At 40.1% G+C, this 16,845-nt stretch overlaps 2 protein-coding genes across 2 annotated transcripts; one reads left to right on the forward strand and one right to left on the reverse strand.

Annotated features, from left to right (window-relative positions):
* Window positions 1-246: 246 nt before the first annotated feature.
* On the reverse strand, window positions 247-9,872 carry PSTK (phosphoseryl-tRNA kinase). Its single transcript, XM_072423112.1, has 6 exons — window positions 9,650-9,872; window positions 5,086-5,374; window positions 3,971-4,169; window positions 3,152-3,227; window positions 2,329-2,422; window positions 247-1,317 (listed from the first exon to the last, which is right to left on the reverse strand). Exons 1-6 carry the CDS (start codon window positions 9,863-9,865, stop codon window positions 1,088-1,090), a joined length of 1,104 nt encoding a protein of 367 aa, XP_072279213.1. The 5' UTR covers window positions 9,866-9,872; the 3' UTR covers window positions 247-1,087.
* Window positions 9,676-16,512, forward strand: LOC140338806 (uncharacterized). Its single transcript, XM_072423109.1, has 3 exons — window positions 9,676-10,392; window positions 11,420-11,509; window positions 13,576-16,512. Exon 3 carries the CDS (start codon window positions 13,577-13,579, stop codon window positions 16,199-16,201), a length of 2,625 nt encoding a protein of 874 aa, XP_072279210.1. The 5' UTR covers window positions 9,676-10,392; window positions 11,420-11,509; window position 13,576; the 3' UTR covers window positions 16,202-16,512.
* Window positions 16,513-16,845: the final 333 nt, after the last annotated feature.

Raw genomic sequence — 16,845 nt, forward strand, 5'->3', positions numbered from 1 at the left:
CAACATCTTGATTCTGATACAGAAAATCTCAGCGATATTAGGAAAGGTCCGTATGACATTTTAAATCTTAATATGGTTCAGAGTTAGAACCCTTCTCAAATTTGTATTGGATGAAATACAACATAATACAGTTATCCACAAACCAGAAAGTGGAGTGACAGCAATGTAAGCCAGGCTGATCCTTCGCTGTCATAAGAAGAACATATGTAATCTTATGCAAAAAAATTGTATGGTGGAATACATATGTTAGGTAATAAATAAAGATCAATAATTTATTAGCTTGAATAAATAAAAAGGCTTCTTGTAGAAACTGGATTTAGTAAAACTGAGCAAAGAGCAAAACAGAAGCACAAAGTGCATTACACATAGCAACCAATAAGTCATAATCTTTTCTAGAATTTGATTTTTGTGATCAGATTGGTTATTGCAGCTATCAGAGCAGTACTGCACCCACTATACCAAATAATTGTATTCCAGGTTTAGGTTTTTCTTCACAAAATGAAATAATCCAATTGGGTACGATCTAAATTTTTGGCTTTCAGGCACTTTATCCACAAGGCTTACCTAATTGTAGTGGTACTAAAGTGATGACAAGTAAACTCAAGTCCATGTTAAAACTGCCATGTGCCTGGCTCTTGTTGCATCCAGTCATGTGTCTTGTAAGAATATAAGCAAAGAAAACAAAACAACTGCTACTCTACCAAACCATGTACTAAGTAGGCACGGTTATTTCTAAACCCATTGCCCTCTGAGCTCCCTACAATCAAATGGTCCAAACTATTTGGTAAAATAGTTGAATAGTTTTTTTTGGTATATAAAGCTGTACCTGAAGTACCGGATACTGGTAAAATAACACCAAAGTAATTCAGTACTAATGCTATTAACATGGGTTTGTTATTAGTAGTCTGCCCAAGAATGTTAAGACCTTAGATAAAGGCAGTATTATTGATTGCATGGAGGACGTTTTAATCCCTCAACGTTACTAAACAGAAGGTCCATATCTTCTGGTTCTGTGGGAAAACCAACGTAAAAACATAATTGATAAAAGAGAAGTTCATACAAGCAGTAGTGGGTATCTGGATATTTACTAGGATATGGCGGGAGAGTTTTGGCAACTAGTCCGTCGTTCCTGGGACTGGCACAAGTATGGCTCCAATATCCGCTCTTTTTCTTTTTTGAAATAGGACTGTACATTAAAAGTTCTGTCATGTAGGAGAGTGTTTTCAGTGATATTCTTCTTTAATTGTTCAAGAGCCTTGGACTTTGCACACTGCAGTTCCTGAGCAATTCTTTTGATATCCTGGCTAGCAACTGACCCTGGAATACAAAAAAAAAAAAGTTTATGTGAAACTTTTGAGTATAGTTTAAAGGTCTATTGTCCTGACCCTGGCCTAATACCTTAGATCTGGAATGTGTATATCAGGTGTCCTAACACTCAACTACTAGATATGCATATGCTTGGTTTAGGTCAGTCACTTACTAAGTAATGAAGGAACATAGAATGCCCGCCCTGGAGTTTGCACCTTCAAATACAAATCAGCATTTCCTATATTTGTATTCCTAGCTTCTATTTAGATCTTTTGTTCATGTCAGAAAATATTCTTCACCCCTATAGAGGTCAAAAAGAGGCTTGAAGCAAGTTGATGAGAAGAGGTTAGCTGTATTTGCCCATTAACACACCTGTTGTACTTATCCTGTATGTCCCTAAACCAGTGAGGTATTGCCTCTGTCAGCTGGTTTCTCAAAATCTTCTGAGCTGGACCTGCACAAGCACAATCACTCTCAACATAATGCTATGGTGCATGCATACTCTGCTGGAGCATGGGATTGATAGGAACGTTAATGTACTAGCATGTGCCTGGCTCAGAAGACTTATACAAGCATCACTGCTGGTGACATCTCATTGGATCAGGGATAGGCGAGTTTATAATTTGCTCAGGATACAGCACAACTGCACCAAACTCCGTGTAGGCCTCAGAGGGACAAAGTAGGTAACACCTTAGTCTTAGCTGTCCACACCAAGGGAACAAGGTGCACAGCATTAGGAATATATTTTTGCTGAGCTGATAGAAAGCAATTGTCCAGTCAAGGATCTATACTGTAATAATAAAGTTGTAGTAGTTTTTAAACCAACGTAACTCTTTGGATAGTCAACAACATTTGACATGTACACCATAGCTGCTTCTATATCAGATTTTGCTGGTTTCTCACAAAGCTGACCAATAAAACATTTTAGATAAATGGGTCCCTGGCTGCTGCTTGTTTAAATAATCCATGCAAAGCTGTCAAGCTAGGAATACATGCTGTGCTGCCATTGTACATCATTACCTTTCACCATCTGCATTGTCTCTGAGATGAGCCTTCGTAGACTTTGATCTGCCTGGTGGATAAGACTGGCTGCACAGATTTTACGATCCCGTTTCTATTTAAAGGATGACAAATTAATAATAGAAAGTACAAAACATACAGCTTGACTATGCACATTATTAACATGACAGCTGTTCATACCAGATGCAGTTAGAAATGCATGCAGTGTCATTTAATACCTAAACTCTGCTACAATGTGTTTTTCATATACATAGTAACTCACTGTATTGTAAGGATTTATTTCTGCATTCAGGATTTTTTAAAAACTTCCAACAATTAGGTGAAGAACATAAGACACAATGTAATTTACAAATTACTATTTAGTTATACCTGCTAAGAATAAGTCCCAGCTGCAACCAGCCTGTTATTTACAGCCATGGTCACAGTGCCCGAGTGGCTGGAAAGCCTGTTCCCCTTTCTGTCAGGGTGTAGAAATTGGCAGATAAACCACCTGCCCGTCCACTTTGTAGCTGCAAAGCCTTCTGACTGGAATAACCCCATTACATCTACCCCCATTCTTGAAGAGGTTTAAAAGTGCCCAAACATCTAGAGGCCATTAACCCAAAACTTTACCATGCATTCTGATGCACTGCTATAAGGCAGGCAATTTATTTTAAATTGGACATGCACCTTTTTCTATGCTATGTGTGTTTAGGTATGTACAGACTTGTAACATTTTACCCAGCATTGAACTCCATAGCTGACTAATTTGCACAACTTAGTTGCCTGTGTGTACGATGATATGATACACAAAAATAAAAATGATTATAGATCATGTACCCACCCTTTCCTCACTGTCATCATCTAGAGGTTGCACAGGGTTTTCCAGGGCTTGATTCAGCAAATCAATGATCCGTGTACTAAAAAAAGCCATATAGTGAATACAGTGAAATTGTAGAATATTAAAATCAAACCACATGAAAATGGTCCCATAAAAGCAGATCATTCATTTAGAGATAATAATGTAAGCTGCCATTGCCGACCTGGTTTTATAATATACAGCTTGCCTGGCTGATATTCTGATCCTCGGCCTTTATTACCTTCTGAATCACTGACCCAGAATAAGGATGCAGCTCAGGTGTTCAGGTAACGGTCACACAAATATCTGCATGATTGTTTCATGTATGTGACTGACACCAAAAGATCAGCTTTACATCCAGGTTACCAGCCTTCTGTATATTCTGTTTATAAATGGCAGCTTTTAGAAAAATCTCACACTGATAAATTTGTTTTAAGTTTCCCTAACCTCCTTGAAATTCTTAGTGCTGTGCAGAAATGTATTCTATACATTAGTCGGGGAGCTCATATTGTAACTTAGGTCTGCCATCTCCCTCAACACTTTACTCAAAATAAAAACATTTTAGTTACTAACAATGAATACAACTTTAGAATAATTGTGGTCTGAAAGAAAAATCAAGCCCAGATGACTAAAAATCTGGATATCTGCATGTTGTTACACGCCACATTGTCAGTCAGCGTCAATGGGAGTTTCTATCGGGTTATAGGTTTGCTCTTTACCACCGGCAGTAATGCTCATTGTGATACCAGGCAAGCATAAATATCATCTATAACTGTATATGTAGAAAGTTCTTTCCATTCTTACTCCTCTGCTCTGACCCCTCCAGAGCTGTCCAGAAAAAGACTGTTCTCTTCCCATGTGTTCTTCTCAGGATTGGGCTTCTCTATTTTCTTCTCCATCAGCAGGATTGTTTTATCCATTACAGGGTTCTGTCTGCCATTATTCCTCTGTAAGCAGCTCTCCACTGAGCATTGTAGATACAACTGACAGAATCCCAAAGAATCTGAGATAGGAAAAGCAAGGATAAGTATGCAAGCAAAGCACAAATTCTTTCTAATAGTAAACTGCATGTTCAGATAAAGCTATTTCTATACGTTTGGGGAGTAAAACCAAAGGTCAGCCTTGTTTGAGAATGGGACCTTTTTTGGCACCCTAATCCCACTAGTAATTGCAGAATTTGGATGGAGCAGCTCCTAACTTATCTCTAACAACAGCTGAAGATGAACAAATCTAAGACCTACCTGCTTTTGGAGTTATCCCCCCTTTTCTGTTCCCAATTCTCACTATGACCCCACACACAATCCTTTACTTATAGAGGAGCAACAGTTCAAAGTACGTAAACCTAAGACCCCCCTTGTGTGGGAATGAGACCTTCTCTTTTATGCCAATTACTATTGTAAACCTTGTCAATCCACTGTCCGAAGTGTTTAAATTTTAGGTCCCCAAACCTCTGTCCATACCAGGGATGAGAACCAAAAATGAAAAAATCTAAAGCCACTTCTTGCTTAGGAAGAAACAAACCTAAGATCATTTTTATTCTAATTCTCACTATGACTTTCTTTCCCAACAATCTACTGTCTGCAGACTATATGTGGGGCAGCTCCGTCACATCTCCTGTCCATACAGAACAGCTGAAATGAAATAAACATAAGACTGCTACTTGTTTAGGAAATAGACCTTCTCTTCTATACTAATACTTCCCAATGAAAGCCCATCATTTTATTGTCTGCAGGGTTTACATGGAGCATTTCTGAGGCCTCCTGAACCCTTTCCATACCAGGGATGAGAATGTAAATCAGATGAGCATTCACCCCTATTATATTATATTGTAATCTATGTGTATGATAGGAAAATAAAATAACCATTCGAGAGATTGTGAGAATAGAACGTTTAACCTGTAATGAATTGAAAGTACTTACACTTGCGTGCCAGCTGATACACTTCATAGCGCATACTCTGATAGTAGAAATTATCGTCCAGAATTATATACAAAGGACCAAGAAGCGGATTGATGATGAAATGATGGAACTCGGAGTTTGTTTCTGATGTAGTTATTAAGCCCTGACGCTCCAGACAATGACAAAATCGTTTCCATAAACTGTCAGTGACGTCACTGGGGGCTTCTAGAGGAGAGCAGCTGGACAAAGACACGATAAGATTCTCCAGGCACCGCAGAAGATGTTGGCGATATTGCTTCCATAGGGACTGCTACAACACACAATACAATGATATGTACAGTAAAGTTAGACTTTTTATACTTAATACCAGCAATGCAGGTGCCAGTAAGTCATACAGCCAGTAGACAGGTTTAGGATTTCTGGCACCTTACAATATTTATATAGCACCAACATATTACGCAGCTCTGTACAAACTGTATAGTCATGTCACTAACTGTCCCTCAAAAGGAGCTCACAATCTATCCCTATCATGGTCATAAGTCATTTTTACAGTCTAAGGTCAGTTTTGGGAGAAAGCCAATTACCTAACTGCATGTTTTTGGGATGTGGGAGGAAACCAGAGTACCCAAAGAAAACTCACACAGACACGGGGAGAACATGCAAACTCCATGCAGGTAGTGTCCTGGCTGAGATTCGAACTTGGGACACAGTGCTGCAAAGATCAGAGTGCTAACCACTGAGCCACTGTGCTACCTACATTGTAATTCCCAACCACCAGCCATACATTTGCTTGGTTCCCATAGATTACTGCACACTGGCAATTTTTGAGCACTGTAACTCATAACAACCAATTATTATTAAACAGTATTTATTTGTTTTTTTTTATAACACTTTATTTTTTATGTATTTTAAAACAATAACAATAAACAAACTCAGATACAAAACATAATAAAAACAGGTAACAATATACTTTTCTCTATGTTAAAATAAAGAGAATAGTTATCGGGAGAACTCTAGTATTATAAATCACCCCAAAATTCAATGTACCTATCAAAGTACAACTGTTAAGTTTGAATTATTACACTGCTTGGTAATCAACTAAATTCTTATAGTCTACCATTTCCTGGAAGGAGATCCAGGGAGCCCATGTGTCTAAATACCATTCTGTTCTATCATAAATCCCTGCAGTCAGATCTTCCATATTCTGAATCTCTTGAACTTTAGTTTTCTTCCACATTCTGGGGATACAGGTTTTAGCTGCTATCACCAAGATTTGTTGTACAATTGTTAGGGCCAATCATTAGGATGTAATAGGAAAAATGCTGGTTCATCCGCTATATACCTAATCGTCATTTTTTGACAAATTTCTCGGACTCCTTCCCAGAAAGTCCTCAACACAGGACATGTCCAGAATATGTGTAATACATCTATGCCACATCTCCAGCATCTATCAGATTTAGAAGGGAACATATTATGTAGCTTTTTTGTATCACCTAGTCAAAATCTTTTATCCCATTGCATATTACTATGTATTAATCTTTTGTGAGTAAATGAAATCATCCTGTTCCTCTGTGAGGGAGTAAGTTGCATATTTATATTTCTCTCCCATGTTTTTAAAAATGTAGGTATAAAGATTTCCGGGGGGTCATTTAGTATGGGAGTAGAGTTGACACAATACGTGATGTATTCCTACCTCTCCTGTACACAATCGTTCAAAAACACCCAGTGGTCTATTGAAATCTAGTGACCGAGGTTGGAATCTCAAAAAATGTTAAGGCTGTGCTGCTCTTCAGAAGTCCAACTTAAAAGGCAAAGTTGAACTCTGGAGTTCAATTATGGAATACTAGTTTCCAATATTTACAAAATCCTATATCTTCATCAGACCTCCATCCCATAATTCCTGGAATTTACCCCTTTCCATTCCAGGGGGACAATCTGGGTTTCCAAACACTGGTAACAATGGACTAGGTTCAGCAGTGTAGCCTGTATGAGCCGGTGTTTCCGATCAATATGTTGGATTGGTGAAACCATCCATGATAGGTTACATAAAGGGATTTTACTGCATTTCTGTTCCAAGGCTACCCATTGTTTCAATCTCAAATCAGAACACCAATCCGGCAGACGTACTAGATATGATGCTGTGTAATACAAGGCGAAGTCAGGAACCCCAAGTCCCCCTACCTTCTTATGTTTGAATAAAAAATGTCTACTTAACCTTGGATACTTGCCCCTCCAAATAAACCGGAAAATCTTCGAATGTAGTTGTTTACCTTCCCTAGCGGTTCATTTCTTTCCAGTTTTATATGTCTAAAAGCGGTACATTGTTTTTCATGAAAATTTATTTTACAGTATATCATAATAGTATGAGTATAATAAAGTTTGAAACACAAAAAAAATGTAAAAATAATAAATTAAATAAATGTAAAATATATATATATTAAATTAAAAAAAACTCTATATATATATTAAATTAAAAAAAATTATACTCTACTATAAAAATACTATATATTACACATATAAATCCAATGTATTGCATTCAATAGTTATTTTGTATTGAATGCAATACAAACGGATTTTGAATTTCCCGCCCCACCAGCAACGTACACACGCACCAACGTCACCGGGAACTCCCTGGTGACTCATCAGATGCAGAAGCCGGCCAGTGGAAGAATAAAGAAGACAGGGATCGAGGTGATGGACGACACGGGAGGCCGGCGGATCAGGTAAGGCTGTATTTACTATTACTTCTCATAGGTTTACATACCCCGAGTGTGACTCGGGGTTACCGCTTTCAGCAACTTTTTTACACTCAGAGTCACACTTGGGGTTACCACTAGGGAGGTTAAAGAAGGTCTGGGGGAGGTGGATGGGTAAGGTCTGAAACAGGTATAGAAATCTAGGTGGAAGATTCATCTTAACCACCTGGATATGTCCTAGCCATGTAAAGGACCTCGACATCCAAGTTTCTAAGTAACTTTTGATTTTGTACAGCAAAGTCAGATTAAGGGTCCCGCTCTTTGCTTGGTTTACTTGAAAATTTGATAAATCACCATACTCCTTTAATGTCCCCAAAAGATTTGGAAAAGTAATTACTGGTGATGATATAAAAAAAAAAAAAATCCAGCCTTCCGCCCATGGCTCCACCTTTTTGCTCCGTTTTGCCAAAAACAACCCCTAATTTTCGTTGAAAGCGGTATATGACAAAGAAAGGGCTCCAAGGTTAAATATAAAGATCAATGATGACAAGGGGCAACCCGGTCGTGTACCACTGGTAATTGCAAGGGGTTCTGACAAATCCATTGACTCGCACAGATGTGGATGGCTTCGAGTATATGGAATTTATCCAAGTTAACATTCGCTCACCCGACCCTATATGAGCGAGTGTAGGTTTCATGAACTGCCAGTCAACTCTATCAAAAGCCTTTAAACAGTAAATTTAACAGTATTTATATATCGTCAACATATTACGTGGTTCTGTACATTAAATAGGGGTTGCAACACCGGAGAAGGAAAGGACCCTGGCCTGAAGAGCTTACAATCTAGGAGGTGAAATGTATCAGTGTATGTCAGAGCAGAAAAATCATATCTGCAATACATGCACATTTCCCCAACAGTACCGAGAATTACCTGATAATCTGTCAAAATTCCAATGTGTTTCCAGCTTTCTCTTAGGGATGACAACACATTACTTGTGCTGCACTGAAGTCTAAACCAATGTTGTCAGCACTTTGTGGATTTAATCCTTGAACTCTGCCTGCCCTCTAAAATATCAATTTCTTTCTTAGTATAACAATGTTGCTGCCTTGACTGCTCAATGACCTACCCACATACTCTCTGTAGGAAAAGAGGTCTCGGGAGATGTAGTTTTGGGGACACATCTAAATTAATAGGAACTGATGCAAGGTACTCTGCATGGACTTTAGATGTTCTTCCCCTGATTTCATGGGTTCCCTCTGGGCACTTCTATTTCCTCCCAAAAACAGACTTGTAGGTTAATAGTATCCCTCTACAATTTGAGTACAGTAGGGATTGTGAGGGACATTTAGTGACGTGACTGATATGTAATGCTATATAAAGGTAATAAAGATTGTGGCCCGTGGGCCTGTGTACATGAACTTGGATCAGAACTGCTTTTCTCATCTTCTTCATCACATCATACATAGGGTAGCAGACAAAGCCATAGCCAGTGTTGTGATCAGTAGGCACCAGGGATGGAAACATGTTGTAGGTAATGTAACATCGCTCTGTTTTATCTCTGGATGCCAGGTAGAGCACTGATATTATACACAGATGTTAAATAAAATGATATGAATGCACTGTAACAGTGCAATAGCAGCCATTTGTAAACTTTGCAATATCCCTTTAAATAAGCAGCAACAATTGAATGTATTATTATACTGAAAGACCCCATATGGTATATTATGGAACAAATGTCAGGTAAAATAACACACTGTTGCCCACACACATTGGCCACACAGGCTTATATCAAATTAGCAAGCGCCATCTTTACTATGGGAAGCCGTTTGCTAAGCTCTGATTGGCTGATAAGCGGAAGCATTAATTTTTCATTGGTCAGCTCGCTCACCTCTTTTCCGCCCGGTTGCAAAGGTTGGCAGGGGATCTCGCGGAGCGATTCTGCTTCAAAAGCGTCTTCCGCTAGAATATCGTCATACGATAATACGACTATGGTATTCGGGCTCTTCTTTTGTCTCAGTGCGGCTGCCAATGTAGATTTCCCAACCCCGGGCAGACCGCATAACACACAGAGCCCCATTGGCCAGCTTCTCTTCCAATCGTTCATGTCGAGGCTCTCGTAGAACACTGCGCATGCGTCAGAAGACTGATTGGCATTTCTCGGGGCTATTTGCTTAGCTCGGCCACGCCCGCCCCGCACAAAGGGCCTGCCTGTCGCCATAGTTACCATCCTGCCATAGCTAATGAGAACGCGGGAAAGTACAATACCCGCCCATGTGGGCATTAAGTAAGCTTAGGTTTGTGATGTGGGCTTCCTGTTGTCACGCTCCGTTGTTCAAAGTACCCCCTTAAACCTGTACAAGAAACCTGGTGGTTTTGCCTGTAAATCTGGTTTCTTTGAACTTCCTGTAGAAGGGTGACAACGCTTTTTTTTCAGCAGTGAAATTGCCTCAGGGTTGTCACCTTGTAGCTGCTTCATCTGCAAAAGTGTGTGAGCATTTAATGGGAGGGCCAGGTGAACATTGCTATCACCTCTGACAATAATCATTCTCCTGGCTGCTCGTCGGAGGCTGGACGCCCCAAGCACCACCCACGGGGCTCCTGAACGCCGGCCCCATCGCCTGCACTGTGCAGGTAAGTGGATTTCTTTTATCTGATGGTGGTGGTGGGGGGGGGATATACAATGGTATCATTTAACATATAAAGGACTGAGACATTCACTCAGGCTAAGGTGAATAGTCCAAAGGGGGACTCCGGGCATGGGTGCAAGAGAATAAGTAGAAATGTTTCATTCCTTATTCCCCAGCAGATGGCGCTCTTCCCAGCTCTGTGATGCTGCAGAATATGGGCGGGGCTTTCAGCATCCTCCTGTACCATGCAGGACTGCTGGTCCTGCAATGACATCAGACCATCTGCGATTGGTTGAAAAAGAAGGGGGAGGAAACCTGGAATATAGTGCTGATTTTTTGCCCCTTCATGAAGGGTGGGTGGGGCAATATTAGGGTTAATTTTTCTTCCGTCTGATCTCTGCTTTGATATACCAGAATATCTAATAAAATCATACCGGATTGTGGTGCACTGTGTATGGTGTCCGCATATTCTAGACCTGGAGATCCCGCCAGCACTTTCTGTTCCTGGTTGCTCTGCAATAAATCTGATGGATCACAAACACGGCAGACTACCCTCAGCATAAAAGTTTTCCCTAGAGTTCAGCTTTAATGCAGAATAACAAAGGAGAGCGTTGTCACCCCAGCAAGGTTCTAATCCGGCAGGGGCCCCGTGATCTCCGGTTTCCCCTGCCCATGTGACAAGGCTCAGGTGTAGCATCAGTAATGTCCTCTATCCTCTGTGCATCGGACATCCGGGTTTTATGTCGGCTCTGTGCAGAAGTGGCGAGGGATGAATGTCGGGGGGCTTACCAAAATATTTTCACCTAAATTCCTAAATGATTGTTTAAAGCCCAAATCCAGGCAAAACTTTTCTCTTTGTTTTTACTTGACTTTTGGAACGCTAATTATAATTAACTCTCATTGTTGTCTGTGACCCTTATAAAAGTTAATAAATAAGGAATTCATGAACTGTGATTGGCTGAGGTTGTCAGGGATGAGCTGATATCAGGCCCAGTGGATGAGGTTATAATAACGTTATCTTTTCATTTCAGGTCTCTACTTTTTCTTCACATTTTATGAACCTGCAAATATTTGAAGCTTCAACCCATTTGGACTTAAAGTCCATCCGAAGCCAGAGACAAGTAAGAACGCTTTTTTTTTTTGTTTTGTGTCGCATAGTTTTCCCAATATCCATGATAGATAAAAGAATTGGTTCACACAAATGTCCAAGAGAAGCGGCATTCTTGATTTCCTTTTCTTCTATACTGGTGACAAGGAACCTGATTTATTAAAGCTCTCAGAGACTGGAGAAGATGGACTATCATTGGAGAACCTGGGTGATCCAGCAAACTTGAATTTGATCTGGTCCAGGACTGAAATTATTGCCAGTTAATAGTAAATGCTTTTTAGGAAATCCATTCCAGGTTCTCCCATCACAGCCTATCTTCTCCAGTCTTCAAGCTTTAATAAATCAGCCCCAATGTGTCAATAAATGTCACTAGGAGAGCTACCAGCACTGAATTATTTCCGAGTTTCGGAAGACACGCTCCAACTTCAGCTTGTTATTGTGTGTGCTTTGGCAGGACTTTGTGTCATGGAGTTAAGTGACATGAAGTAACCACAAGCTTGAGATCGTACCCCATGGTGCCCAGCCTGAGGCTCTTTGGTGTTTGTAGTACAGCCGTGGATCCCAGTAGACATTGTTAAGTCAGGGATCTCTATTATTCTCATGTAATAGAACAAGGCTGCAGCCTGGGAAAAACACACACACCTACATTCTCTCAAATCCGGAGCAAATGTTCTGTTTCCTAAATCAACCACAAGGGACAATGGAGTTTACAAATAGAATAAATAAGGTTTATTTAGGAGGACACAATAAGTAGTGACAATACCTTGCCCCATCTTTTCATAGCTCCTCAGTCATAATGTCCTCCAAGTGTGCAGCCGCTTTGGTAGCCTTACATCACTTTCTTAGGCTTTTTAACTTAAATAACCTTCAGATCCTAAATAACCCCGGAAAACTATTATAATATCCACAGCTCACAGTACATTACCATGGTGGTCTGTGGGAAGAATATCACCCTACATTGCTAACCAGTGACAAGAATGTCACAGATTGCCAAAAAGATTATTGGTGTCACCTCAAATTGTTTTGGAGGAACAAACTGCTCATTGTTTAAGGAAACCCTAACAACCTCTGCATGAATCCTGGTCTAGAATCACTTTTGTTTCAGAATAAAATTCATAGGATAACACCTTTTGTGAGAAGAGTGGAAAAATTGGCTAAATTATATTATAGGTTTTATATAATAATATTCATACACAGTATTTATAAAGCCCCATCATATTACGCAGTGCTATACCAACTATAGTCATGTCACTAACTGTCCCTCAAATGGGCTCACAATGTCCCCTCCATAGTCATATGTCTTTCATACAGGTCAATTTTTTGGGGAAAGCCAATTAACCTAACTGCATAGTTTTGGGATGTGGGAGAAAACAGGAGTACCTGGAGAAAACCCATGAAACATGAGGAGAACCTGCAAACTCCATGCAGATAGTGTCCTAGCCGAGATTCGAACCTGGGACCCAGCACTGCAAAGACTAAAGCACTTACCTCTAAGCCACCGTGCTGCCCATATTGATAACATTTGTCTCAACAAGGGCAAGAATAAGGATACAATTGAATACAAAACAGGAAAATTTCTGTTTCCTGACTCAGTATTCTAGAAAGTAGAAACTTGTGTTTCAATTTTTTATTTTTTGTAGTTAGAGCTCGTAAAATTTAAGCAGAACTAAAGCCGCGTAATTTGCCTACCTGCGTTCCATCGTAAGACACCGCTATCTTCCTTTCTTCTTCTTTCTCGAGATCTTTAGTCATCTTTATTGGCCATTCCTGGATGACGTAACTTCATCCCGACACATGCAAGAGAAGCCCGGATTGCCAGATTTCCCTGGCAATCAAAGCTGACCCTGTGTATGTGTAGTTTAGCTTTTTCACATTTCACCAGCGCGATCAGGGAGGTAGGAGGGCTTATTGCATCATTTCCTGTCCCATTCTGCAATACCCACCATGCCTGAGCCTTTATTTTGTAAAGTGGGGCTTTAGCTCCATTTAAGTTTAATTAATAATCATACACAAACTCTTTTCACAATTATGTGATCCAGTGTTTATGTTGATGGTTTGTCTTCTTTATTTTCCCTCCAGCATGCCAAGTTGTTTAGTGCCGGGATGTACATTCTCCTGGAGAACCAGACAGGCGGAAACCATGCTTCATGTGTTTCCCAGGAAATGGGATATCTTACAGATTTGGTTGGAAAAAATCTTTGTGGCGGATGAGCAGATGGAAGACCTCATGACAAAAATTCACAGTTCCAGAAAGGGTGCTTATCGGATCTGTTCCAGCCATTTCACAGAGAATGATTATGAGACGCGGGGTCCTAATAAAGTTCTGAAAAAAAACGCAGTGCCTTCCATGAATTTGAAACCACCCGTGGAGCTTCATGTAGACCATCCGTACACTAAACGTGCAAGGCTGGATGAAGGAATGCAGCCTGTACCCTCTGCGTCCTGCTTGCAACAATCTGAGTCCTCAGAGTCACCCTCCCAGCAGGCTGTGCCTTCTGTGTCCTCCTTGCAGGACTCTGAGCAACATCCAGATCCAAGCTTGCTTTCCATTTCCTTGACAGATCCAGAAGACATCGCTACGGCATCTGATAGTGAAAGTCAGAATATAGAATACATGTCTGTTGAGGAGTATCAAATGGAGCAAATGGTTGAATCCTTGAGTGAGTTTGTGGAAAGCAGTACCGCAACCCCTGAGCCTGTAACACAAAGGCAAAAAAGAAAGTACACACCAAGAGTTCGTCGAGCAGTGGGCATGGTCACTAAGCATTGTCCCACTTATGTGCATAAAAGCACTCAATATGATAAATTTGCCGGAAAAAAAAGCAAAATTGTGCAAGCAGAGCGCCGCAAACCGCACATGTCTATAGGAGTGCAATGCAACCTTGCAAACTTACCATCCCTAAGCAGATTTGAAGGAAAGGTTGGAATATCGGGAGCAGACAATGACCAGAAATACATAAATTTTGTCCTACAATCTACTTTTCTACCAGACTTACCAAGTGATACCAGAACCACAGAGGAAATTATAACAAAGTCAATTCCGCGTCCTTCAACTCAATATCAACCACCTAATCTGTTTGTACCATCAAAAAGTAGAATGCCAGGAAATAATTCTCTTTCTTTAAACAAGTCTATCACTGAACCAAAAAGTGTTACAATTTCTAAACAACACAAAAAGAACTTCAGATCATCTAAAGATAGTCAAAAGGTCCTTACTGAGGATGAGATATATACAGATCCTGAGGACCCTGATGTCTCCTTTATTCCAGTTCAAGATTCAGCAGAGGCCATTTCTTACACTCGTGAAAAAAAATATTTGGTTTTTAGTTCCTGTTTGGATGAGCTGCTTTGGAACTGCAAATGTAAAGCAAGCAGCACTTGCACTGGAAAAATCCAAAAAATAAAAAAATATCTGGTAGGCTCCGCACTTGTGGTTACAGGAGTCTGTTCGAAGGATCACAAGTTTCGCATGTGGGCAAGTCAACCTTTTGTGGGCCACATGCCCATGGGAAATCTTTTTCTTTCTGGTGCAATAGTTTGTAGCGGCTCCTATTTTCAGAAAATGAAGGATTTTTTCTCTCTTCTGTGCATGCCAGATATATCTCAATCCACACATGAAAAGAACCAGCAGAAGTACATCTATCCAACAATTGAACACCACTGGGAAAATGATCGAAACAGAGTGTTAAAATCTCTGGGTAATAAACCTGTTGCCCTGGCTGGTGATGGCCAATGTGATCCTTCAGGATTTAATAAAATGTCTTGTTCTTACATATTCATGGAAATGGACACTCAGAAGATTGTCGATTTCCAAGTCGAGCAACTACAACAAGGAGACTCGCCAGACATGCTTGAGCCAAACACATTTCGTACAGCACTAGATCGCCTCCTGAACACTAAACTAAAAGTAAAAGTCATCGCATCTGCTAGAAATGCTGGCATTCGAAGGATTCTAAGAAGTGACTACAGAAATATCCTGCACAAATATGATTTATGGCACTTGGCAAAATCAATTGAAAGCAAACTGCAAGCTGCTAGTAAAGAAGCAAACTGCGCTCAATTGTCTGCTTGGGTTGTCCCAGCCAAGAATCATCTTCTGTGGTCTGCAAGTACATGTCGTCAGGATCCTCAACTTTTAAAAGAAAAGTGGATTTCAATTGCTTGTCATGCTGCCAATATCCATCAGTGGTATTCTGCATCACAGTACCACTCATGTCACCATTCCAGCATTAGGTCGGAAGAGGTTGACACCTATGACTGGCTACAAGCCGGGTCTGCAGCTCATCATAGGTTGAAGGAGATTGTTCAAGATAAAAGACTCCTTGGAGACCTGGAACAGTTGCCACATTATTTCCACACTGGTGGGCTTGAAATCTTCCATAGCTTGGCTCACAAGTATCGTTCAAAAAGACACTACCTTCCCATAGACGATATGGTGGCACAATCACAACTTGCCATCTTGGATCACAACCACAACATCAGTCGAATGCAAGCTGTAGTTAAAAGATTGTATGTTTATAGTGACATTGATGGGGTTCTGCATTATCGCCAATCCTATAGCAATAGCAAGAAACAATGGACACTATCCAAGATATATGATCCTGCAAATCGGTTATTCTTGTTTGATATTATGTCAGACACTGTGGCCCTTGCATCTGGGGAAAAAAACTTCGCTTGGCAGTCAAGAAGGAAAGACACACACTAAAAAATATGTTTACATCACTGTTCTACTAATACCTGAGAAGGCATCATTGCTCCAAAAACTTACTAGATTTCGGAACATGGTCTTTTTATTTTTCTTTAGTTATTAAACCCGGACCTTGTCTATTATTTGTGTTAACGGCATAATTCTCTGTAACTGTGCAGCACCATTGTATACAGCATGAAGAGTAAATGTATGTGTAGTGTGTTGCTTGAAATGGTCCCGGTTATGTTGACCATTTTTTTTTATTTGTTTTACTTTGTATTAATATAATATAGCTTTTTTTAACATTTTTAAGTAAAGTTGTTTCTTTATTTTGTCTATGTTCTATTTACAAAATGACCCTTTATTTTCTGTTAAGGCCCACTTTGAGCAAGGCAGAAATCTCTCCAAAGACTGCTGAGATACCATTTGGAGCCAGTGTCTGCAGTCAATGTTTTTACGTCCTATCCCGTTTTAATTTCCTAATTCACTCAATATTATGGTGGATTGTCCAATCAAGCCCTCACTCTCTCATCAAACTGCCTCCTTTCCCCAGTTTATAGGGCCCTTCTACCTGGGGTTGGTATTAGGCTCAGGATGGTATGGGGCATAGATTAATGTTTAGTTTAGTGAAACCTGAGCTCGCCATGTTTATGCCAACCTGC

Source organism: Pyxicephalus adspersus, chromosome 10 (assembly GCF_032062135.1).
Source record: "Pyxicephalus adspersus chromosome 10, UCB_Pads_2.0, whole genome shotgun sequence".
NCBI lineage: Eukaryota > Metazoa > Chordata > Amphibia > Anura > Pyxicephalidae > Pyxicephalus > Pyxicephalus adspersus.

Coding starts and splice junctions, on each gene's coding strand:
- LOC140338806 (XM_072423109.1), top strand. CDS start 13,577: ATGCCAAGTTGTTTAGTGCCGGGATGTACATTCTCCTGGAGAACCAGA.
- PSTK (XM_072423112.1), bottom strand. CDS start 9,865: ATGAACGATTGGAAGAGAAGCTGGCCAATGGGGCTCTGTGTGTTATGC. Junction 4,170..5,085: donor GTATCAGCTGGCACGCAAGT/GTAAGTACTTTC, acceptor TTCCTATCTCAG/ATTCTTTGGGATTCTGTCAG. Junction 3,228..3,970: donor GGAGGGGTCAGAGCAGAGGA/GTAAGAATGGAA, acceptor GGCTTTTTTTAG/TACACGGATCATTGATTTGC.